The sequence below is a fragment of the Mauremys reevesii genome, linkage group 15, assembly GCF_016161935.1.
Source record: "Mauremys reevesii isolate NIE-2019 linkage group 15, ASM1616193v1, whole genome shotgun sequence".
Taxonomy (NCBI): domain Eukaryota; kingdom Metazoa; phylum Chordata; order Testudines; family Geoemydidae; genus Mauremys; species Mauremys reevesii.
Genome location: NC_052637.1, coordinates 36,500,204 through 36,524,605, shown reverse-complemented (window position 1 = coordinate 36,524,605; position 24,402 = coordinate 36,500,204). Strand labels below are relative to the sequence as shown.

Genomic DNA, 24,402 nt, shown 5'->3' with positions numbered 1-24,402 from the left:
GAGGTCAAAACTAGGCATGGGCCCAAGCCACCAAGTTTGGATATGAGCTTTGGCTATGAGGTGTTTGGATCTATGGTTTGCTTTGACCCATTAGAGAGGAAGAAACCAAGTGTGAAGCGCAGGCCTGGTTCTGAATTTATCCAATGGGAACGTAGCTTAAGATCTGCCCAATACTTTAACCATGAACCTCTTTGAACTGTATGATGAATCCAGCCTAAATTTCTGGTTCATAACAGGACCCCAAACCAGACAAGTTGTTATAAGTTTCACACGACAGACCTATCCTTGAGCAATTGCAAGTAATGTTACTGAGTGTCATCATTCCAGCTGGCCAACAGCAATGCTGGTGCGCTCAACTGTCCCCTCTTCGCCTCCTCGTAGAAAGACCATGTCTGATTTTGGGGCTTCCAGCCAATGATTAAAAGGCCTGAGAACGAGGAGCCACCTTGTGGTCAGATGGTCATTTTCAGAAGAAAAGTTTGAGCTAGAACAATGAATCTGAACTCCTTAGCAAGGGGTACATCCAGACTACCTGCCCTATCGGCGGGTAGCAATCGATTTATCGGGGATCGATATATCGTGTCTCATCTAGACGCGATATATCGATCCCCGAACGCGCTCCTCGTTGACTCCGGAACTCCACCGGAGCGAGCGGCGGTAGTGGAGTCGACGGGGGAGCCACAGACGTCGATCCCGCGCCGTGAGGATGGGAGGTAAGTCGGAATAAGATACTTCGACTTCAGCACTGAAGTTGTGTATCTTACATCGACCCCCCCCTCCCCAGTGTAGACCAGGCCAAGGTGGGGAAGTTTTCATGTCACAGTTCCTCAGCTCAAGTCTGTCTTTAGTTTTCAGTCAGACAACTTACACAGAGCCAGAAGTGTCTTCTGCAGTAAATGAAACACTCAGGCATTGTGAACGAGACAGAATGATCCCCTCTGGACTTGTTAATTGAAAAGTTGCTTCTTTTTGGACATCGGAGACCCTATTTATTCCCTTATCTGTTCCCTTCATTCCATTCGGACCAGACTGGTTCTGCGGCTCTCCCTGGAGACGCTAGAGCATTCCCCATCTCCTGTCATCTGGAGCCTCTTTCCCGCATCTTTCCATCTTACAGCTCTCCACCTCATTTCAAACCTCAGCTGAAATCAGCCCTCTTCTCCCTTCCTAATGCATCTTAATTTCTCTCTCCTTCTGCCGTTTATTTAAATTTAAAACTTTGCGACTGAACCTTTAGGTACATGAGGGATGCAGCCTGAACAAGAGAAGCTATCCAAAGCATGGTTTTACATCTGTATTTATTAACACCTTTTCAAAGCAGGAATAACATAGACTCTTCCTCAGGCACAGTGCTGAAAACTGACAAGCAAAGCAGTTTCTTTACGACTGCTTCCAAATCAGATGCATGTTTTTGTTGCTGCAGAGATTTTTATTTCTAAATGGATTACAAGCAGGTTCTTGGGAGTGTGAACTATGGAGATAAATAACATATTAAACCAGAAATGACAAGGCAGCCATATGCCATTTCAATTTATCTTCTGAAATGCTCAGTAGAAAGATTCCCACATTAAATTCTGTATTAACTCCCCCCACTTTTACCAAGAACGCTGTTGCTTCCTAGCAGAGTACAGAGAAATCTTGTCTTCCACTGGTGACAACCTGTTAACTTTAACTGAGTATCTGCAGGATGTACTGGATTTCCGTCAAAGATTAGAATTCACTGAATTACTTTGTGTCACTTGAGTTCATTGATCTACAGTGGTATCTGCAGGCATTGAGGAGAGAGACACAGAGGCTTTTGCTTTTTTTTTTTTTTTTTAAATTGTTATAAAGAATCCTGTATTTTTTATAAATATATTGTATGGAACAGGCCTGCACTGATGACCTAAGAGATCTTTTCCAGTTTTAATTGCTACATCTCTCTTAATCCGGTCTTGAAATGTCATATAGGCTTTGTAGCTCTGAATCCATAAAGATGTTATATTTCCTCTTTCTTTGGTGCTGGTGAAAGCTGCTGGATTGAGAGCCCTGAAGACTAAAGCCCCTTATTGATTCACAGAACAGATGGAGGATGCAACACCACAAAGCTTCCCTTGCATGTCTTCCCCTTTCCAAAATGCCTTATCCATGACCTAGCCACACTAGTTGCTGACAAAATAGTCCGTTCTCCAAGGCCCTTCCATCTTTGCCCGCTCTGGCAGCCAACAAAGATGACAATGAGCACCAGTTAGGGACAATGTTTTTTGAGATACTCAACTGGACTGGAACCTGACAACGTCACCTTTGCAAGGAAGTTTGAACCAGGGCCAGCTCCAGGGTTTTTGGGGCCCCACCGCACCTCTTTCTTCTTTGGCGGCAGGTCCTTCCTTCCGAGAGGGACCGAGGGACCCGCCGCTGAATTGCCGCTGAAGAGCCCGACGTGCCGCCCCTTTCCCTTGGCCGCCCCAAGCACCTGCTTGCTGAGCTGGTGCCTGGAGCCGGCCCTGGTTTGAACACCAGAATGGGCAAGGCCACTGCAGTTGGGTCCCATCCTAACGCAAAACCATGGGAAACTCCTGGCCAACGTGCTGCCAGCTTGTGTCCTCACCTGGACGCAGCATCAGCCTAAATGCGACACGTAGCAAATCAGAAACCCAAAACTGACATCAGATCGAACCAATTTCTTTTTAAACTTGGAAACTAAACAGACACAAGCAGCTGGACCAATTTGCTGCAACTCCAATTCGGTCTAGTCTCCGCCGGCTCTGATTTGCCTTTGATTTTCCAACTTGACTCAGAAGAGTCTGTATCCCATTGGCCTCTCTTTGTAGATAATGATATCAAGCTTGTTGGCTGGATTCAAAGATAGAAGGAAAAGGGGGGGCGGGACAGGAGCATTTCAGTGCAGGAGGTATATTTCCATGGAAACATTTTGGACATGAAAGGGAGTTCAGTGAAAGCAACGTGATTTCAACAACCTTCACTCTTTCCTAGCAGTGAACAAAAGCTTGAATGCCTGCACCTTTTGGCTGGCTTGGTTTGGACACAGCAAAAGAAAGGCTGGCTTGGCAAGTGGCCCAGATGGCAGGGGACCAGCATGCCAGCAGCTAAATCTGGCAGAGCGCTCTCCGTCAAGCGGAGCAGCTGAAGAATCCACAGTACAAAACTGACCTCAGCGCAAGGCCAATTGTTTCGAAGAGGGAGTCTGTGCACATGGCTCCAGCTCACTCACTGAGCCAGATGAGCCCCTAAGCAGAGGGCTTCTGCCGCAAGACTTCAGCATTCAGCTGCCAGCTTGCTCACTCGAGTGCTCTTGAATAGAGTCATGCCACTGCTTCCCTTGCGATAATCTCTCTGGATCGAGGCTCACAGCCTCCACAGTTACTACCAATCTTAAGCGTCTGCTGAAAAGCCTCCTTTTTTTGTTTTGTTTTGATGGAATTGTCCAAAAAGGGGGAGGGGTCAGGGGGTTAACAGCAGAGGGGAGGGGGCTGCTGCATGCATTCGAACTGAGATGGAGGAGTTGCCTCAATACAGGCGCTGTCAGTGGGGGTGGATGATTAGAAACAAACAAAACAAATGATCTGCAGAAAGTCAATGCTGTACGTTTTCCTCCATGCGCCAAGTTGTGTCTTTGCAATGCGCCCTGTGATGTGACGTGCCTTCCCGACAACCCATCCCAAAGGTCGATTTCTCCACCAGTTCCAACTAAAAGAGGGGTAAAATTAATCCCCTTGATCCCAACATCTCAAGCTTTGGAGAAGTTCAGATATTAATGCTGCATCTAGCCCCTCTGCAATCGGATGAGAGCTGAAAGATTGGATCCTAATACCATAGCCAGACTCAGGGCTGGGGAATGAATCTACCCTGCACTAGCCTGCTGCAAACTAACTGTCCATGTGCACCCATCTGATGCGCATTGGCAGTTCATTAACGTGCTTTGATCTAGTCCTCTTCAAAAAAGGACTCAGTCAAACCACCCGTTAGCAAAGTGCACATGGACAGTTACTCCACGGCAGGCTGCTGCAGGATAGATTCACACCCCAGCTTGTCGTGAACTAAATGGTCACATAGACAAGCTTTTCGACATCTAAGTTCAGGTCAATTTTTACTGCCTGTTGGCTCTGTCTGTAACTCAAAGGCCGGTCTAATTTTGCACTGCCCAACACCAGAATAAAATGGAGTTGTCAAAACCACAGATCCAAGGAAGAGTGCATCATTAGCATAATAGCAGCTATAACCTTTATCAAGGAGACTTATGCTGCCTTATCAGAGGCAGATAGACTCAGTCATCTAATAAAGCCATCTCCAACACTTGTGATCCAAGGTACACTGTTGTATTTATGCTCATTAACTGACAATATTCGATCCAACACGGTCATTTTACTTCACTGCATTGTTTAACTATAGTCTCAAATTTAAGTGAAAGGATTTATCCTGCTCAGGGATGATACATTCGCACCTCGTAGGTTTAAACGTTTCACTACTTGAGGTCCATATGTCTAATGGTTAAAGCAGAGGGAAGAGTCAGACCCCTGGACTCCAGCCCCAGCTATGTTATTAGCTCATTGTTTGACTTTGGGAAAGTAGCTTGTGGGTAGGAAAGCCTATCAGCATCAATTTATGTTTCTTTAACGGGCATGAATTATATCTTCCTGTAAGCAATAAGAGCTATAAAGATCACAAATAGCTTTAACTGACATTTGTTATATGCTGAAGCATGGCAAAAACTTTTGTAAGAATAACCAGTAGTTATAAGGCTTCAAAACACTGCACAAACTAATTTTAGCTACCACTGTGTGATATCAGCATTAGAGTCAAAACAGATCTGATCTTGTCACTCAAGCTGATAGCAATTGACATCTAAGTGACTAACTAACTTTGCAGACATCTGAAGTCCATGCTGGTAATGTTAGAAGGCTCTCCAGTCAGAGAAGGCCTAACTATTACACACACACAACTTTTGCTCTTCATGCCGCTCTGCTGCTGTGCTCTTCTCAGCGATGATCCAAATGAAAGGATCAGCAGCAGCTGGCTGGTACTTCCTGCAGCATCCCAAGCATATTATAACTGGAACAAACTCTATTCTCACAGTACAGCCGGCCTGTTGTTGCATTTCATGTAGTTTGCATTCATTCATCGATGCTGATTAGAAATGGGTTTGAATCAAAACCTGGGATCTGAACAATTCTGAAAACTGAGATCTGAATTGTAAACTCCCCTAGTCTGAATATTTACAAATGGCCTCTCTCTTTACAAAGGGACTGACCCAATTTGGAGTATCCATGTCTGAAATTTTTTGCCTGGAGCTCCAGCTCTAACATAGATGCTGTAGTTTTTTATATTTATTTTTCTGGATTTGCTTGTCTATTACAAGATCTAGACAATTTGATCTTAACAGCAATCCTCAATCTCCTCCACACACAAATAAATCAAACTCCTCAACCCTTATTCCAAAACAGCAGCTAGCTACAAAATCAGACAATTTAGTGGCTTCTTCACATTTCCCGTCACATGATAAAACAACATATAACTGCACAGTTTAAATGTCCCCTTCCTCTCCCCACCCTACCCCAAATCAACTAGCTGTACAAAGAAACTGACCTTAACTAGAAGATGATTCAAATATTGATCCATGGTTAATTTATTCCTGGAAACTCATCCCCCAAGACAGGACTGGCATATCCAATTCCATCAAGATAGCAAGTCAGGGCTGACATCAGATCCACACAGCCCCTGGGCTCCTAACCTCAACTGGGAACCGCTCACCAGACAAACACTCCTGTGATCCAACTCAAGGCAGTGGCTTCCTGTTTTAAGCTCAGCCGTATTACTTCTCTCTCTATCTTTATGTAAACGAACAAACATAACTCAACTGCTGGGGCTCAGAAGTGTGGAAGGCTGGATGCCCATTTGGCACAATAGGGCACTAATGACAATTTCATGCAAGGTTTCCTCTGCATCTCAAAGACAATTACCCTTAATTCCCTTGATCCCCCACCAGGCTCTTAAGCAAAAATGTAAATATGTTAATGACCATAACAACCACCTGACTTGAGGCACATATTTTTCCCACCCACTGAAGCTTTCTTATTAATTATGATTATTATTATTATGAACTCATCATAAAGTTAAGGTGCCCCAGCAAGACTGCTTGGAAAAGGAAGCAGCTGGAAACTTTGTTTTAAAGGTGGCAGTGGCAGTGAGGGGTGTTTGTGTTAAATTAAACCCCAGACTGTTCTGCCTCTTTAATTAAAGGCACATCAGCCACGACTGAGTGCACAAATAGGGTGGGGGTCAGAGACATGCAGCTGTTAAACAATGCACTGATATCTTGGGAAATTGCAGACACTAACACAGCCCAGGCTGCTGCTCCTTTCCCGACTCCAGGGATCTCATTTGAATGAGGTCAACGGATGGCTCAGCAGCCAATGGCAAACACTCATCACGGACCAGAGCAGCCATGGGAGTCACAGACTGAAAGGAGCATGAGTGGGAAATCCCTTTCTGGCTTTGGGGCAACAGATTTACTGCAGACTGTGGGTTTCCCCAGTTATGGTGACATTATCTCAGCATGAAGGGAGGAGATCAGCCCTGAAGGACACCCTAATTTCTGGTGAGACTATGAGCCTCACAACCAGGACTCCTGGCTCTAGTCCCAAATCCGCTGTTAACTTGGAAGAAGTCACTTAAAAAAAATCTGTGCCTCAGTTTCCCCCAACAGTAAAATGGAAATGACAATCAGTTCTTATCTTTCAAGGGCGTGAGGGAGCTAATTTATAGGGGGTCTGATTCTCATTTATACCACGGCCCCTGTATACCACCCTGGCAGTGGAAAGAGGCTTTAAAGTGGGAGTATGTCGCATTTGAATCACCTTCTGGCTAAGGTGATTTACACCCATTCTTTGAACCTTAAGCTGATGGAGCAGGATAAAGGGGCCTTAGCATACATGAGAATCTGGGCCTGTGTATTTGTAGAGTATTTTGGGCTCACTGGATGAAAGGTACATATGCAAATCCTTATATTAAAGGGTGATGCCTTCTTCAGATCCCAGCCCTGCCCCATTCTTGTCTCACGGAAATCCCCATGCAGGGCAGGTCCTGTCTGCACAGTTCCCCCTCGCTGCTAAGGGAAGCAAACCTCAGCAAGAACAAGAAACCCCCCCACACGTCGGGTGTCTCTTCCTCTCCTGGTGCTCCAGTTGCATTTCCCTCCATCTGACCCTCGGCACTGGCTTCCCCTCTTCCTCCATGTGCTTTTGAAGCTTTTCCTGGTCTCTCGTTCTCCTCATCCTCTTCAGCCCACTCCCGACTGCTCACCTTTGTCTCTTTAATCCACGTGCCACATTATTCCTCCACCTGTCATACCCCTCCCTGTTTCTGGAACAGCCTCCCACGCTCCTCCCCCTCCTCTGAGAGTGAACACCGTAAAACCCACCCGTTCCAGCAGTTATTCCAGAGAACGTGCCGTTCTATGGCTCCTGTATGACACATGCCCATAGTGTCTGCGCTGTAACCTGCTCCCTTGTGCTCTTCCATTAGGGAGTAGAACCGGAACCAAAATCCTGGATCCAATCACCACTGACACTTGGATCCTCACCCAAGCCTCATGGCTCAGGCCAATGCTATTAAACAGCTAGCTCTTCAGTTCATGAATTCCAATGGGCATTTGCAACATCAACCTCATGTGCAGGAGGGCAAGGATGGCCGTGAGACTAAGGCACTGGGGCTGGGACTCAACAGCGTGGGTCAATTCCAAGATCTTCCCCCTACTCCATAAGGAAACCTTGGGTGAGTCAGTCAGTTTCTCGGCCTTACTTTCTCCATATGTAAAATGGGGATATTGACAATCGCTGGCAGGGGGTAGGTTTCTGCTGAAGGTGTAATTTCCAACTCGGGCAGACATACCTGCACTAGCTCTAATCAAGCTAGCTCGCTAAAACCAGCAGCATAGCTGCCACCGTGCCAGCAGTGGAATGGGCTAGGCTCTCAAACAGGATTGTACTGGGGGCAGTTAGCCCATTGCACCACCCCAGCTACGCTGCTATTTTTAGCACAGTAACTCAATCAGAGCTAGTGCGGGTATGTCCACCCGAGCTGGAAGCAACACCTCCAGCCCTGGTGCAGACATACTCAACAGCAGGGGTTCTCAAACTGGGGGTTGGGATGCCTCAGGGGGTCACGAGGTTACTACATGGGGGGTCGCGAGCTGTCGGCCTTCACCCCAAACCCCGCTTTGCCTCCAGCATTTATAATGGTGTTCAATATATTTAAAAGTGTTTTAACTTATAAGGAGTGTCACACTCAGAGGCTTGCTATGTGAAAGGGGTCATCAGTACAAACGTTTAAGAATCACTGCTTAACAGCTTTTGTGAAGTGCCCAGATCCTGCAGCAATGAGAAGCAGCTAGACAGACAGGTACACTTACACCATTAGAGCACTGATTTCACATGAGCAATCCCTCTTAAGGAAACTTATGAAGCAGGCAAAGAAACGCTTCCCAAAATAGCTGTAGGTCCCACTACGTTGGCATCTCTAGCTTTCACCAGTCTCCGAAATTCATGCTGCTACTCAGCTTGAGCTCCCACAATATTTTATCATCTCTGCACACAGCGGTAGAATATGCACCATTAGCTGCTTTGATAAAGATTAAAGGACTGACCAGGCAGCAGATCAAATCCCATCTAATAAACCAAAGGCGAGAGCAAAAGCAGAAGCTGTTGTAACAAAACTTTGTCCGCAGCTATCTTCCCAGGGGCCTAGAGAAACTGCTCTCACTTCTGGTAGCGGCAGGACAATGGTATATGGAGATTAAACTGGTCCAGGAGGGAGGAAGGTTAGGTATGTTGTAAAATTTGCTGTGAGATAACTCCACACACACACTCACTCCACTCCCCACACAATTAATAGTCACCTAAACTGAGTCCTTGAAAACCATACACACAGTGATGCATTAGTGCTGTATCCGCTAAGAGGTTCTCTCGCGCTGTAAATAATGAATTTAACCATCACCACACAGCCAGCATCAAGTGATTAAGTGCTGTCCTGGTGTACTTTCAGTCTGCTTTAGATTGCTTTGCCCTGAGGTGAACCTTAAGGCTGGAAACCGGGCTCTCAAAAGCCAGATAACATCCAAGTGCTGGGATAATACCCTCACTCAATCATTGGGCAGGCCCTCTGGACAGCGCCAACTCCTGACAGAAGGCTGCAGAGACGCTGCCATGCTGAACATTTGGTGCTACCCAGTACCGAGGGTCTTTTGGGCGCAGAGCTGTTTGAGTAGAAGCGCTGCTTTCCTGGCAGAGGGCAGATTTTGGGACGTGCATAGCAATCGCCCAGTATAGGGCTAAATGGTGCTCTGCACGCACCATAAAGCAAAAGGGATGTGGAGGCTGCAGCAGGGGCTTGCTGCTTGCACCTTTCCCATTCCTTTCCCTCCAATGCCATGATAACTTGGCTCGGAGGGATTACTGTTTAGACGGCCAGCAGGGGGCGGCAAAACAAGATCAAGAGAAACGTCTGCTCGTTTGTTTTCTTTGCTCTCTTGATGTTCCCACCTGCTGAAACCTCACTTGAAACTGTCCATAGGAGCACCGATCTGGTGCACGCACAGGCACATGTTTTTCACCACCCAGCCTGATTGCTAACCAGAGAGGAAAAATGGCCTTGAAGTTCAGGCCTGGGACCCAGAGATCTGGGTTATATTCCTGATACTGCCACAGATTTCTGGAGTGACCTTGGGCAAGTCACTCAACCGCTCTGTGCCTCAGTTTCCCCATCTGTAAAATGGAGGTTATGTCCCTGCCAGGGTACCTGTGAAGTTTAGTTCATTTAGGTTTGTAAAGTGCTTTCAGATCCTTGAAAGGAAGGTGATCTACAACTGCAAAGTAGGAGAAATGGGCAAAAATCCCTCAGGTTCAGAATGGTGAGAGAACATAAGCAGAGCTGGGCCTTCTCTCCCAGGGTAGGGGGAGAGGGGGTGATTTGGGTTTTTACAGACAAAGCCCAGTCAGTCAGGTGTCCAAAATCAAAACCAGAGGGGCCTGGTCCCACTGATTAGAGACGGGCCCAAACTGGATCCCTGTCCCCCACCACACTTAGTGGAAGTTCAGATCCAGGTCCACATTGTAGCTGGCCCAAATCTATAATAGGCTGAAGTGAAACCTGAGATTCAACCCCCCTTGATTTTTAGGGATGTACCGATCCAGATCAGACCTTGGCAGCACAGGGCGTCACTACCACATGCCAAAATGGAACCCTCAAACCGAACGCCTCAGAACTTTGGAACCAGAAGGAACACAAATCCAAACATTGTGCCTCAGGCTCATTTCCAATCTGAACCCCTTTCCCACCCCTTCTTCAGCTGGTTGGGATCTTGCTGCAAGGGAGGGTAGGATGTGATGTCAAGAGACACCCTGTAGATTTGCTGAATTTGAGTCCACCCTTTCTGACCATTTGGAACCACTATGATCCACTTACAAGAACCAACCTTGTTTTCTCCTGCTCAGTTTTTTGGCAGCACTGCAAGCAGCGTTTCAGAGGGGATCAGGCTGCAATCCCACATTTCCCCATAACATTCAGCCTTACAGCCACATGGGACAAAATTAGACCCAACCCGCTGCCCTGATGACGCTGGAGCTGAAGAGGCTCTCCAACAAGGATCCAGGGTAAGTAAAGGCTGCCCCATTACCAGCAAAGTGAGATGCAGCTTTTAAAGCCAGACAGACAGTCATATTAGCAACGAGCCCCCAAAGATGGCAGGAGATGCTGCTAGTTGTCCTGTTAAAGGATGTGTTTATAGACTGAGCCCTCCCCAGATCTGCTTTTTCCTCTTCCATTATTAATGTAAGTGCATTAAGACTAATGGAAAAAGGGCCGGGGGCCAAAGCAGAGAAATGATTTTATTTTTGAGATAGAAACATGATTTTGAATCTTGCAGTATCAGGTGTGCGGCACGTTTTGCCAGATAATAATCTCCAGAGGTAACAAGAGTCCTGGTGATAAGGGGAGGCGATGTGGTCCAGTGGCTAGGGTGACCAGACAGTCAGTAGAACTGACTTCTAATCCAAGCTCTGCCACTGATTTGCTGTGTGACCTTCGGCTCAGTCATTTCACTTCCATTTCTCCTCCCACACTTTGCTTGTCTTGTCTACTGAGAAAGCAAGTTCTTTGGGGCAGGAACCGTCTCCTACATGTGGCTAGAACAATGGGGCCATGATCTGGGTGATGATTTCTAGGTGCTACAGTGAAAATAATCTCTATTTTTATGTTAATCAGGAATTGGATTTAATAGAGGGATGTTGAGAATCAGGGAAAAGAGAACAACATTCTTCTACTCTAATGGACTTCTTGCATATTTCACAAATCTTAGGAAGATGGGGTCTGATCCAGCCTGCTAATTCCTAAATCCATCTAATCCCATATCTGCAGCTGGGCACAAAATGGTTTTCCCATCCTGCAAAAATTTTCAAGATTTCTAAATTTTTCCCATTTAATGCGGGACAAACCAGAGAACTTTTGAAGTTTTTCCACAAACAATGAGAGACCACCTCCCCCACCCCCATTGCTCCCAAAATAGCCAATAGCCCAATGGCTAGCGTGCTCAGCTGGGATGTGAGACATCCAGATTCAAGCCCATGCTCTGCTATTCTCTCACTCTGTAGGTGAGTGGCCTGGCTAGGACACTCATCTGGGACGTGAGAGAAGAACTTGGGATATTAATGTTCAAGGTTTTTTAAAAATCTTTCCAGGTTTCTGGTCTTAGCGACATGATGCGGCAATGAGTTCCATAGTCTAATTAAAATCTAACCTACTTCTCCCATATACAGACTACGGGTCAACTCTCAAAAAACTGAGCACTAGAGAGGTACTTAAAACTACCAGATTCATAGATTCTAGGACTGGAAGGGACCTCGAGAAGTCATCGAGTCCAGTCCCCTGCCCTCATGGTAGGACCAAATACTGTCTAGCACATCCCTGATAGACATTTATCTAACCTACTCTTAAAATATCTCCAGAGATGGAGATTCCACAACCTCCCTAGGCAGTTTATTCCAGTGTTTAACCACCCTGAAAAAAACACACTGGATATTTGATATTCACAGTAAATACTGTGACCTACTAATGTTAATCATACTTTGCACCTCTGGAGCAGCTGTTCATCAGAGGAGCGCAACATACTTAATATTAACATTAGCTAGGTCTCTCAATACCCCTGTAAGGCAGGTGAGGGATATACAGGGAAACCACTTCACCTACAAGTGAAGGGCAGTCACCTTTGGGGTGGAATGCGTTTACAACCGGGACACAACTCTAGTATGCACAGAGTAAGCACTGGGGTTTAGATATAGTCACAGCTGTGAGTGCTAGCATAGCGTACTAGGGAATTTTACAAAAAATATTCACAGTGGTGCTAAAAAACAGTTGTTGGAGAACTACTGTAGACAAGGCTCCTATAGCTAGATCCCTTCCTATGACCAGGTTAGTTAAACCTGCACTACTGGGAAGGGTTTTTCATTTTGTTTACTATTCCCTCTTGAACACGAGGCTTCCTGTTGCTATCACTGGTTGGCTGAATCATTGCTGGAATATAGATACAAGGTTTTCTAGCACAGACAGACAAAGCCAAAGATAGCAGCTGAATTCTTTTCACTTAGATAATAGTTTTGGTCCATTACTAGCTAGAAATGAGAGAACTGTCAATAATAAGGCAGAAAAGGCAGAAGTGTTCAGGAAATATTTCTGTTCTGCATTTGAGAAAACGCCAGATGATATATTCATGTCATATGATGATGAAACACTTTCCATTTCAACAGTAACACTGGAGGATGTTAAACAGCAAGTACCAAAGTTAGGGTATGTATATACTAGCCGCTGGATTGGTGGGCAGAGATTGATCCAGCAGGGGTCAATTTATTGCGTCTACACTAGATGCAATAAATCGACCTCCGAGTGCTTTCCCTTCGACTCCTGTACTCCACCGCCACGAGAGGCGCAGGTGGAGTCGACGGGGGAGCGGTAGCAGTCGACTCACCGCAGTGAAGACACTGTGGTGAGTAGGTCTAAGTACGTCAACTTAGCTATGTTATTCACGTTGCTTAACTTAGATCGATCCCCTCACCGGTGTCCTCTGGGACTTCCCCAGTGTTCGAAGACTTATTGAAAATCTACATTAACAGCCAAGAGACATTATCTGCCAGCTCTTTTTAAACCCTAGGATGCAGAGTTATCCAGACTCTGCTCCCTTCTGGCCTTGGAATCTATGAATGTATGAAGCAGAGAAAAAAAACAAAAGCAATGAACAGGCCTAGCTTCTAAAAACAGCAGCCTCAAGATGAGCAGTGCAAATTTATTAATTGGTTCACCACTTCAACAATGGAAAGTGGATCTATACTAGCCTTTGCAAACCTGAGCAGATAACCAAACACTTCAGGCAAACTCACTGGTAAAGATAAACAGTAAAACAAATGTATTGACTACAAAAGATAGATTTTAAGTAATTGTAAGTGACAGGCAAAAAGTCAGAGTTAGTTACCAAACTAAAATAAAATATAAGCACATAGTCTAAACTCTCAATCCTATTAGACTGGGCAACATCTAGATTAAGAAGTTTTTCTCATCCTACTGGATATTGAAGTCCTTAATATGTAGGTTTGTCCCTTAAACCTGGGCCAGCCTCGTCTGTTGGAGTCTTCAGTCTTCTTCGTAGTGTCTTGGTTGCTTGCAGCATAGGTGGGGGCAGGAGAAAGGCCAAGCATGGGGCCCCTGTGTTCTGTTTCATACTTTCAGTCCCATGTGCTTGGGGAACACAAGTCCAGGCATGTCTGGGGGGCACTGCTTCATCTCCAGGCAAGATTGAGCAATTCCCCTGGTGTAGCCTCATGCAGGTGAGTCATTGCATTGTAGCTCCCTTGCTGGACAATGGCTGTTGATGGGTTGTTTGATACCCCACCCGGGTGTTGGTTACTTTCCTTGCTATTGCCTCTGGGGAACCAATATCTGGATGATCTCCCATCTTACAGCATGTTTTAGTGACAACCATACAACACAATTCTCATCACTTCATATGCATTAATGATGTACATATATGGATAGAGAAATGACTTTCAGCAGAACATAACCTTTCCCCGACATCTCACACGGCCTGCTTCATATACAAAAATCACAATTACATATACAGATGAGGAACATGGGAGTTACAAGACGCTCTCTCAGGGTATAGAATGTCACGGGGTGTTCTGAGGCAAAGCAAGATCCCTACTTTACTGAGGAAGAAACTGAGGCACGGAAGGTAACATTTCCAAAATGCCTAAATGGTTCAGGAGCCTAAGTCATCATTTTAAAAGCCCCATGGAAAACCAATGGTTCCTAAGTCACTTGTCTACACAGCAAGTTACTGTGCAACAAGTCAGGATGTGAGCGTACACATACTAACTTGCCACATAGTAATATCCCATGTAGACACTGCTCCAGAGCACTGAAAGTCCCGGAGTGCGGCTTGGCTTACTACTACCTGAAAGCGCAGCATGCCAAGCGTAACATGCCATGTAGACAAGCCCCACAGGAAAACAGAACCCAGATGCGCACACACCCCAGCTCCATGTTCCATCCTTTAAGCACAAGACCATCAGAAAATGCATGGGTGGGTCCCAGGCTGAGCTTCTGATGCAGCTCCAGACCTCATCTTTTAGTTGTATAGTCCACATTCAGCATGGCTGTCAACAGAGCCACCCTTACAGACCCACTTGGCTTGACTGGTAAGTAGCACTTGAAATATTTCTGCCTGCTTTAAAATAATTTTCAGTAGGTCATCAAGGGGAGTAAGCCTCCAGTGGGTGTTAAATATTCCTCACAAAAGCTTTGCCCTGGATGGCAACAATTCCTTATCGCCCGCCGATGGAGACAGCTGCGGATATTTTAATTTCGGTTTCCCCCCAACAATAAGCTTTTGTTTTGCTAACTGAATCCTTTCTCTTATGAAGATCCAAAACGTTTTTTCCTTTAACCCTGCCTTCACTAGTCATTGCTTCCTCTTTTGTTGCTTGTAATGAATTCTCCATATTGACATGGAAAACAACAACACTTGCTGAGGTTTAAAAGAGGCTCAGCTCCTCTAACACCTGCTGGCCTGCGTCTTCTGCCTCTCTAAATGCTCCCCATTTCCCTGAATGGACTGGGCTGAACAGCCTTCCCTTCGGAGGCAGAAGTGCTTTGATCAACACATGGCAAGGAAATCTCGGTGACAGTCAAGAAAGCACACGTCCCAGTCAGTTGTCATGACATGTTACAACAAAGAAGATTCACAGAGCAAGCTCCCTTGGTAGAATTAGACCAGAGTAACATTACACAATGCTGGCGTCAGCAAGAGTTGGGAGGTCCCATTCACAGAGTGCGTGGGATCTTTAAATGATCACAAATGATCAGCACAGTTGTTCTGAGTCTCGTTTGAAAGCAACACAGTGCCTACTATCACCAGGCTGGGGTGCTGGGTTAGTGCTGAGTTGGAATTAAGAACTACGGACTGATTCACTAATAGCATTTCCTGAATATCACCTTCACTCTCATCCAAGTCCTGAGCTGGCCTGATCCAACTTCGCTTTCAAAATCTGATGTGGTCCCAGCACCAGGTGGTCTGGGTGCAGGTTATTATAGAAAGGATATGGAAGAAAGGGAGAAGATACAGGTGATGGCAACAGTTAAAGGAGAGAGTTAGTTATGTGAAGGCCTTAGGAGAGGCAGAATTACATTCTTTAGTGATGGGAAATTAGAGCAGACACTGAATCATACCTTGGAACTGCCCGAGAAGTTGAAACAGCCTAAAACAAGAGGTCAAACAGAAGCAGGAAAAGACAAGACACAAAGAAACAAAGAACTGGGAATGAAAAGGAAGGCAAGCCCCAGTAGCTTTGCATTAGTGAATTGCAGTGTGCTTCCTATTCACTGCATTCCCCTGGCAGACAGCCCACACATCTACACATTTGTGGAGGAGGGGAAGGGACTTGGAAAATCTTTTAGCCTACTGAGTAAAACATATATTGAGCCAAATCATCCTGGTGCAGCTCCAGTGGGCCACTATGGGGGATGGGTTGGGCCCCCCAATTGGAGCAATTTTCAGCACAGTGTCCTTACTGACCACCTCCATCAACCATTGCTTGTGGAGGGAAGATTGTAAGGCACAAAGGGTGGGCCGAGTAAGAGCGGAGAAGAAGACCCCCTTGATTGACCAAAAAGAATGCAGGGATGGATGGAGCAAAGGAAAGCAGAGATGTGACTGAGCAGGGGGGAGATGAATGGTACCGAAGGCAAGCAAGTGTTACATGGGGCAGAGAGCAAACGGAGACGTGAATGGGGAAGAGCTAAAGATGCTGCTTGAATGAAAGAATAAGGCGGTAAATGAGGCGGACAGAAAGCAGAATGGTACTAAGTGCAACTGCAGAGACAGAATGGCCTCCCACATCACTTGACAAGCCCTTATAAAGAGCAGTGAGTGACACAGCATGAACTTTAATCCAGGAGCAAGAAAAGCATCCCAGAGCAGACAGCGTTACCATCTTCCATCCCCTTCTAATCCCTTCACATGCGGCACCTTCTCTGCTCCCAGTCCACCGAGTTCTCAAGAACTCTGAGCAACTCAATCAGCAGCAGGCAGACGCCAGACACCTGAAAACTCATCCCCCAAGGGGATGCTCAACAAAACCAAGTGGAGGAAAAACAAAAGGCCAAAACGCCAAAAGAATTAAAAGCTGTGGCTCAAGAGCAGTGGCTCAAGCCAGCCTGGCAGGAGGCAAACCAGCATTTTAAGGTGAAGCAACATTTTTAACATGGGACATGGTTTGGATTTTACATGGTATCACTTTGCACCGTCTTCTTCTGTAGAGCTCAGAGCTGGATTATCACACCCATTTCACGGGGGTGGGGGGAAGAGATGGGACCAAGGCAATAGGATACATCCACAAAGGGGAAAAAACCAGACCATGGCAGTGAGTTTCAGAGCCTGGGTCAACTGACTCGGGCTCACACTGCAGGGCTAAAAATAGCCGTGTAGCTGTTCAGGCTCGTGTTGCAGTCCCGGATTGAGACTCTTCCCCGCCTCACCGGGTTTCAATGCCCAGGGCTCCAGCCTGAGCCCAAGCATCTAAACTGCTATTTTTAGCCCCGCAGCGTGAGCCCCACGACTAGCCAGAGTCAGCAGACCTGGGCTCTGAGACTTGCTGCTATGGGTCTTTTTTTCCTGTGTAGACATAACCATGGGGGGGGGGGGGCGAATGACTTACCCATGGTCACACCGCGAGCCAATGGCAAAGCTGTGAGTATTACCCAGTCTCCTCACTCCCAGTCTAGTACCCTGTACATAGGGCCAGGATTGCATATACAAAGAGGTAACTGGAGGATCTGTGGGTGAAGCATGGGATGGGGAACCAGGAGACCTGGAATCCGTTCCCAGCTCCATCAGTGACTAACTGCATGATCCTGGGACAGGTCACGTATCTTTTCTGAGCCTCACTTCCTCATCTGTAAGAGGACGACGATGACACCTCCCACCCGGGGCAGCTGTGAGGCTTAACTCATTAATGTTTGTCAAGTGCTTTAAGATGTTCGAATTTCTTAATATTAACGATTGACTTAATTTAACATTTGAAGATCACGTCCGACATGCTTGGAAATGTATTTACCGTATGTGCCACTCTGGATATCACGGGGGCTCAGAAGGCTACAACAGAACACAGCATTCAAAAGCAAATGCAATCCAGAGAGAACTGGACTGAATCTCATCGCATTCCCCCATTCTGCCTTTTTAGCGTTTCCGTCACCTTGTGGAAGTCAAACATACACCAGGGTTTTTAAGAGTAAGTGCAAGGTGCCCATCTGTGCCATTGCTCAAGAAGCAGCTTTTCTTCCCCGCATACCTGATGCTTCTTGTGCTGAACAAATATTATAAAAATAGAATATATTTAAAAGCACATTGCAACAACAGCACAAAACCAAGCAGTATATATAAAAAAGTGATTTAGCTGAGAGAAGAAACCAGGTTAGGAAAAAAAGGAACTAGACAGAGAATTTAGAGACCTCAAAGGGGAACACAAGTTAGATTAGGGACTCAGGTGTACTCAACCTAATGTGTTTATGCCAGAGGTCTTTGGCATGCACTGTACTTTGAAATAACAAATTATGCTCTTTACAAATATTATTTAATCAATGCTCTCTACACCTCTGCGAGCTACGGAAAAAGCAGTCTGCTTGTAAAGATGGAGAAACTGAGGCAAAGAGGTTAAGTAATTTACCCAAGCACAGAGGGAGGATTAGAAGAGTTTAGCAGAATTCAGCTACCTGTTCTCTGATTACTTGCTTATAATTTCCCTCTCCTTGCTGAGCAGTTCTGGGGCTGCACAGCAGCTTAACAGGAAAGGACAAAAAACAAAGTGCCAAATAACAGGCCAAGTGGAGGGAAAGTCCTATGGAGGAGCTAAAGGAGATTAAAGCCAAAAATGCCACCGGGAAATTATCTGTGTTGGAGACATTTTACTGGTATCCACAGGAAGCAGGAAATGTTGTTATCCATGTCACAGTGATTATAATGGAAAAATAGCAGGAAGAGGAAACAATCAAGAACATGAGGGCCTGTAAGGAACTCCAGAAAGGCCACACTGCAGAAACCGACAAGCTTGAACATTGCAACATCACAGGACAGACGAGCCCACGAAGAATCATAATTGCAAATATAACCGCTTCTTGCTCTTCCATCTGCCAGTCTGGGCATATGCATAGCATGTTACATATGGAGTGGGGGGAGAGAGAGAAGATGAATTATTCTTGGCTCGGTGCAGGGAGCTGTAGCTGTGCATCTGCCATCCGTGTTCGTGAGACTTTTGGGGCTAACGCTGAAACGTATCCGGTCAAGAGAACGTAGCGCACTTTCTAAACACCTTTCCAGCTCTGAATGAGGCTTGCACTCAATTTTCACTCAACCCTCTCTTTTTCTTTAGTACCTGTCCACAAGCATGCTGGAGGGAATCCATTAATAACGAGGAAAGGTTAAAAAATCCAAAATATGCATAGCTGTGTTAAGTGGTGACTCAAGGCAGGGAACAGAGCAGTCTATGGGTATCTGAGTGAAGCAAACGCCGAGGAAGGAGAGGATTTATTTAGATGAGCCACTTAGGAGCAAAGGGATGAAATTAAGAAAGGGACTAAGTTCAGTATCAGGAAAAAACTTCCTGACAATGAGATACCTCCTAAGGGAAACAATGCAAATCCCATCACTTGGGAATGGCCACACATTACACAGGTAGCTGATGGAACAATCCTGTACCAGCCAGATGTACTGGCTGATCTAATATTTCCTTCCATCTTTAGCTTCTAGGAAACACCCACTCCTTTAAACTGCCCAGCAAGGGCTGCTGTTAGACTGGATCAGCTGCACCTGTCGAGAGGACAGCATGTGCCAGGTCTGTAGTCTGGCCCCGTTATGCATCACCTCTGGGAAGCCCAGCTCCCTCCCATTCCCAAATCTAGGTGTCCCACATGGGAAGGCGGAGGCATGACCACCACATATCACAGGCTGGTTAATCTTCTTATGCAAATAAGCAGAGGATAATCTGGATGCCGTCAATGAGTTCTTGACAATGTTTGGCTTTGTGAGTATGGCGGCAAACACTTATTGAGCTGCTTTCTGAGCATGGAGAATAAGAAGAGGGAAAGATGACCACTCAGCTTCTGAGAGGAATCACAGGAAAGTGAATTCTGCTTTAACTCTAGGTTGCTAATACAAAAATATATGCCACAGACTCAAAGAGCAAGCAGATGCTGTGGCAGTGGACGGGGAACACTAATGGAGTGGGATTTACATATTTTATTGGTGCTGCCAGAGCGGTCTGTGGCTGAAAGGCTGTGGCTGCCCTCTGTTCCCCAGCCCCAATGAGGTTCCCCCTCACACTGGTCATCATTAACTGGAGCTGTGGGTAAAACCCCTCATCTGGAGAAATGATAGATGGTCTCCGGGCTGAATCTGGAGTGGCTGCATCTGGCAGAGTAACTCCCCCTTCTGTCACACCCCTTTGCCAGACTCAGAGTGCTCTGGCCCTATGAATTTCATATGCATGCTCCGCTTTGTTGTACTCTCAGGGCCCAGCGCAGCAGCTCTAAAAGGAGCCTAAAAAAAAACCAAAACAAAAACCTCCCCCTAAATCCGGTCATGAAAACAAGGCCCTTCCCACCCACCACCACAGGGGATGAATGGAGACGGATTGAAAAGCCCCACCCTTCCCTGCCCGGTGGTCTTCTTGTCTTGAGACCTTCCCCCACATAAACACAACCCCACAACAATTCAGACAGGGAACAGAATGCGCCAGTGTCAACTTTCCCAGCCCTCTGCGACAAGCTGGGGGAGCGAGGGGTTAAAAGGATTTCATGATGAAAAACGGAACATAAACAGGGACGGTTGCCCTCAGACAGAGCGAACGGATCACAACAACAAATCACATTTTAATTTCCAGATGTTCAGGCCTACAGGCTGCTGGCGGCCTGAACAAAGATACAAAAGAAAAAAGAAGTTAAGAAAGCTATAGGGGAAGATTTACAAAAGTGCCTAAGGACCAGATCCTCAAAGGGATTTAAGTACCTAAATCCCACTGAAATCAATGAGAGTTAGTTAGCATCTAATTACCTTTAAGGATCTGGGCCCAAGTGACTTAGGAGCATAGGCCCTTTTGTAAAGAAATGAGACTTGTGCGCCTATATTCCTGAGGCGTTTTTGAAAATTTGTCCCTACCATCAAAGCAAACTTGATTGAGTAACAGAGGCTGGTTCAAGTCCATTTGATGGAGATACTTCATCAAGGGCTTGGCTTCCTTTGGGCTTTCAAGTCTGAGGCAGGTTAGAGCTGAAATTTTGCTTTGGCCCTATTAGAGAGATGTGGAACCAAACTTTCTCGGGGTTCTGGGGTGCTCAGATCAGGCCCAGAGCTGGTTAGAACAAGCTCAAGTCCAACGCTGAAGAGACGTGACATCAGGAAAAGCTGATCAATGTTTTAACTTGAGTTTCTATCCAAAGCCATAAATCAGCCCCAGAACTTGGCCCAGGTTCACCAGAAGGTTCGTGAGCTGCAGAGAACATGGTCCTGCTTTGTGGTTTGTGACAAAAACTGAAGCCAGGCACATTGTGACTGGAGAAGAGGGTTGTATTACTAATGTGCAACACCCTCCAACCCCGTTATCGGTGGGGCTAGAACCATTATCATCAAATCTACCACTCTTAAGCTAAAGGAATAACTCCACTGTGTGGTAGCAGTAGTAGGCGCTTAACCTCTTTGTAGAGCTGCCAGTAAGAGACATGAAATACAGCCAATTTATTACAAATACTTTATAAAAGCTCTAGTAACAAACAGCAGCACCATGCCTAGAAAATCTCCCAGTTGTGGTGTTCTTCTCAATAGGGCTTGGAGAACTTGTATGTACAAGCAAACCAGTTCAAGCGTAAAAATGTGGCAGAACACAATAAACAGAACCTGTTCTCTGCAGTTCCCTCATCAGCCTCTCATCCTAAGCACCACCTTCCGAGAAAGGATGACCTTTGATCACTGTAGCCACACACCCCACCTTTATGTAACAGCAGCAGCTGCCCCACGCACCAATAGCCAGTGACCCAACCTAAGCTACCAACAGTAACTGAACAGGCAAGATGGAGCCACGCCACACAGTTCAGGGCGTGGAGTTTCAAACTATAAAGAGCTGCAGAGAAGAAACCATTTGCAGAGGAGAAAAGCAAGTCTGAGTGATCCTACAAAACCCAAAAACCATGCTATGCATTCTTGAGTGCCATCTACTGGCATTTTCACTATTTCCATGTACACAGGTACAGAGCACTCCAATGACACAAACCCAGGCGGCTGGTCTGATGTCCCCACTCTATTAAAAAAACATTTTAGTCCTGCCCAGGGAATGCCAATGCAGAGTCCATTCTGTGAACTAGCCATTTATGAAATTATTGGCTGAAGGAGGAAGCCACACCAAAGTCACAGACTGAGCTACATAGTAGGTGCTCCACCATCTTAAGCAAAAAATACTTTTTCTCGCAGGGAATGATGGGATGTTTGGAGCTAAGGAAATAGGCTGAGAAAAATGGAAATTCCTCAGTTCCCCATAGGACTGTGATAGTTGTAAGAAACCTGTTAGTCAGAGAGGCTGGTTTGGGAAGAATAGGGGAGAGGACAGGGAGGCAGGAGTCCTGAGCTCTGTTCTGACATTAACTCACTTTGTGGCACTGGGTAAATATGCCATTGAAAGACTAGAAATACCCAAGAATATCTTGTAACTATGTAGTAACTACGATTTCACCCTTCTTTGCCTCACCTTCCACATCAGTAAAATTAGGACAATCACAGGGATGTTGTGAGGCTAAATTAGATTATATAAAGCGCATTGACATCCTCAAATGAAATTTTCAGTCCAAGTGCAGGGAATTACAGATAGAGGATGTGTCAGGTATAAAATTGACACTGCACTGACTTTAGCCAAGAGGTCACTTTCCTGACTAGAGGACCCCAATCCAAGCCCATACACACCCCATGTACGTAAGGCATTTGTCTTGTAGAAATGAACAGGAAATCCATGAGAATTACCAAGCAAAGTATTGTATTAAAGATGAACCATGACATGTCAGGGGCTCACATCTGATGAGCACATATCAGGGAAGTGGGTTTCAGTCAAGCACATTTAAAATACTAGCTAATTCCCTTTGGATTTAGCCATTCAACCCTATGAGTGATGGACGCTGCTCTTTCCTTCAGGATCTGTACTGTACACCTCATGAAATCCCATAAAGCCAGGAAAAGCTACAGTAAAGGGCTATCATGATCTACAGGCACATGAACCACCTAAGCAGCTCATTAAAGCCCGTTAAGGAAATGGTTTCTGAGCTCGTACTGTTGAAACATTCTGATAGGCTGCAAATGATGTCATGCCCATATTTATCCTCCTCTGCACTTAATAAAAACACAACTCTCGCCAGCATTTGCACACAGTTAACTAACCTGTGAGCCAAGTTATTATTATCCCCACTCCACTCATGAGCAAACCAGACAGCGGAGTTAAGTGATTTGACCAAGGGCACACATGGTCACTTGCAGGGACGAGTTTAGGATGAAGGCGGCCAGTCTCCAAACCTTGTGCTCAATCCCCTAATCTAAACTCGTCTGCTTGGCCTGCCCATGACCACAGAGGGTCTGTCTACCCTGCAATTAAACACCAGCAGCTGGCCCGAGTCAGCTGGCACAGACCAGCAGCAGGTATTTAATTGCAGCAGACACTCTCAGTCTGTAGCACAGAAGGGAAAAGAACTCACCACTGACTCCTCCCACAATCCTTGCTCTATGTACTAGGAAATGACACTTCTGCCCCCAGTGTCAGTTCCAGAACTGCTATCGTTATAGAACCACCTTATGACAGCGAAAGTCGGGCAGGCGGAGAAGAGGGTTCTACTAAAGCATGTAGCTGAGGGCTGGCCTGACATGAGTAATTAACACATGGAGGCATAATTTTCAAGACAGAATTAGGGATGTAAATGAATCATCAGGTTGAAAACAGAATGTTTGTGCTCAATAAAATAAGCAAATAGGTCAGTAGGCAAAGACAGAGTGTCTGAACCAACTAAGATCAGAGGGAGAACACCGAGAGTCCCATTTACTATGAACTAGATAACAAGGGACATGGAATGTAGAGAGAGGTACAGAGGAAGTCAAATCACAGTGCATGCTGCACAGAGGGATTGGTTCCTGCAAAGTAACCAATCCAATCCAAAAATGTGTGATGCAACATATAGTGAATGCAAGCAGATGGGAAATGCATGTAAAGGGAGAAAGTTTCTGTACAACTTCGGAGCTGTGATGTGCCCTGCATCCCTCCCTGCTGTGTTTTGATCAACTCAGCATAGCATCGCTGTCTTTAGATACCTGAGTGATTAAGGCTGGAGTTGAACTGAGGTCTTGGGAAACAGGTCTCGGAGGGAATCCCAACAAGGCAGCCACCTATTTATTTATTTTTTTGCCAAAAATTAACAACAGCGAACCATAGTAATCAACAACTCTTAACGTTGCGTACTACAGCAGTGCTTGAAAGCCAAAAGCTGAGGTACAGTGTAGTGTCAGTGTAACAAACATACAAATAATACCCACACACATACCTAACGTCTTCCATCTAGAGGTTTCAAAAGAAGCGTACAAAGGAGGGTCAGCGTCATTACCCCATTTTACAGATGAACAAAACACAACTAAGGTGCCAAATGAATGGCAGAGCTGAGTCTAGAACTCCCAGCTCCAAACCCGTGTCCTGTCCACTGGGACGTGATGCCGTCATCTGGGGGATGCTATTGGTGGACTACATTCTGCTCTTTATAGCAGGCTGGATCGGATAATCTAATAGGTCTTCTCCT

The 24,402-nt window shown here is 45.8% G+C and overlaps 1 protein-coding gene across 6 annotated transcripts in view; it reads right to left on the bottom strand.

Moving 5' to 3' along the window:
• Positions 1-24,402, bottom strand: part of RHBDL3 (rhomboid like 3) — a 116,605-nt gene that overhangs the window by 60,119 nt on the left and 32,084 nt on the right. Inside the window, exon 1 of one of the 6 annotated variants that reach the window (XM_039502333.1) lies at positions 5,584-5,721. The exons of the other annotated variants lie outside the window; for them this stretch is intronic. Coding sequence (XP_039358267.1) covers positions 5,584-5,616 — 33 coding nt within the window. The 5' untranslated portion in view covers positions 5,617-5,721. Of the gene's footprint in view, positions 1-5,583; positions 5,722-24,402 lie in introns of those variants that run through there. 6 annotated transcript variants of the gene reach the window in all.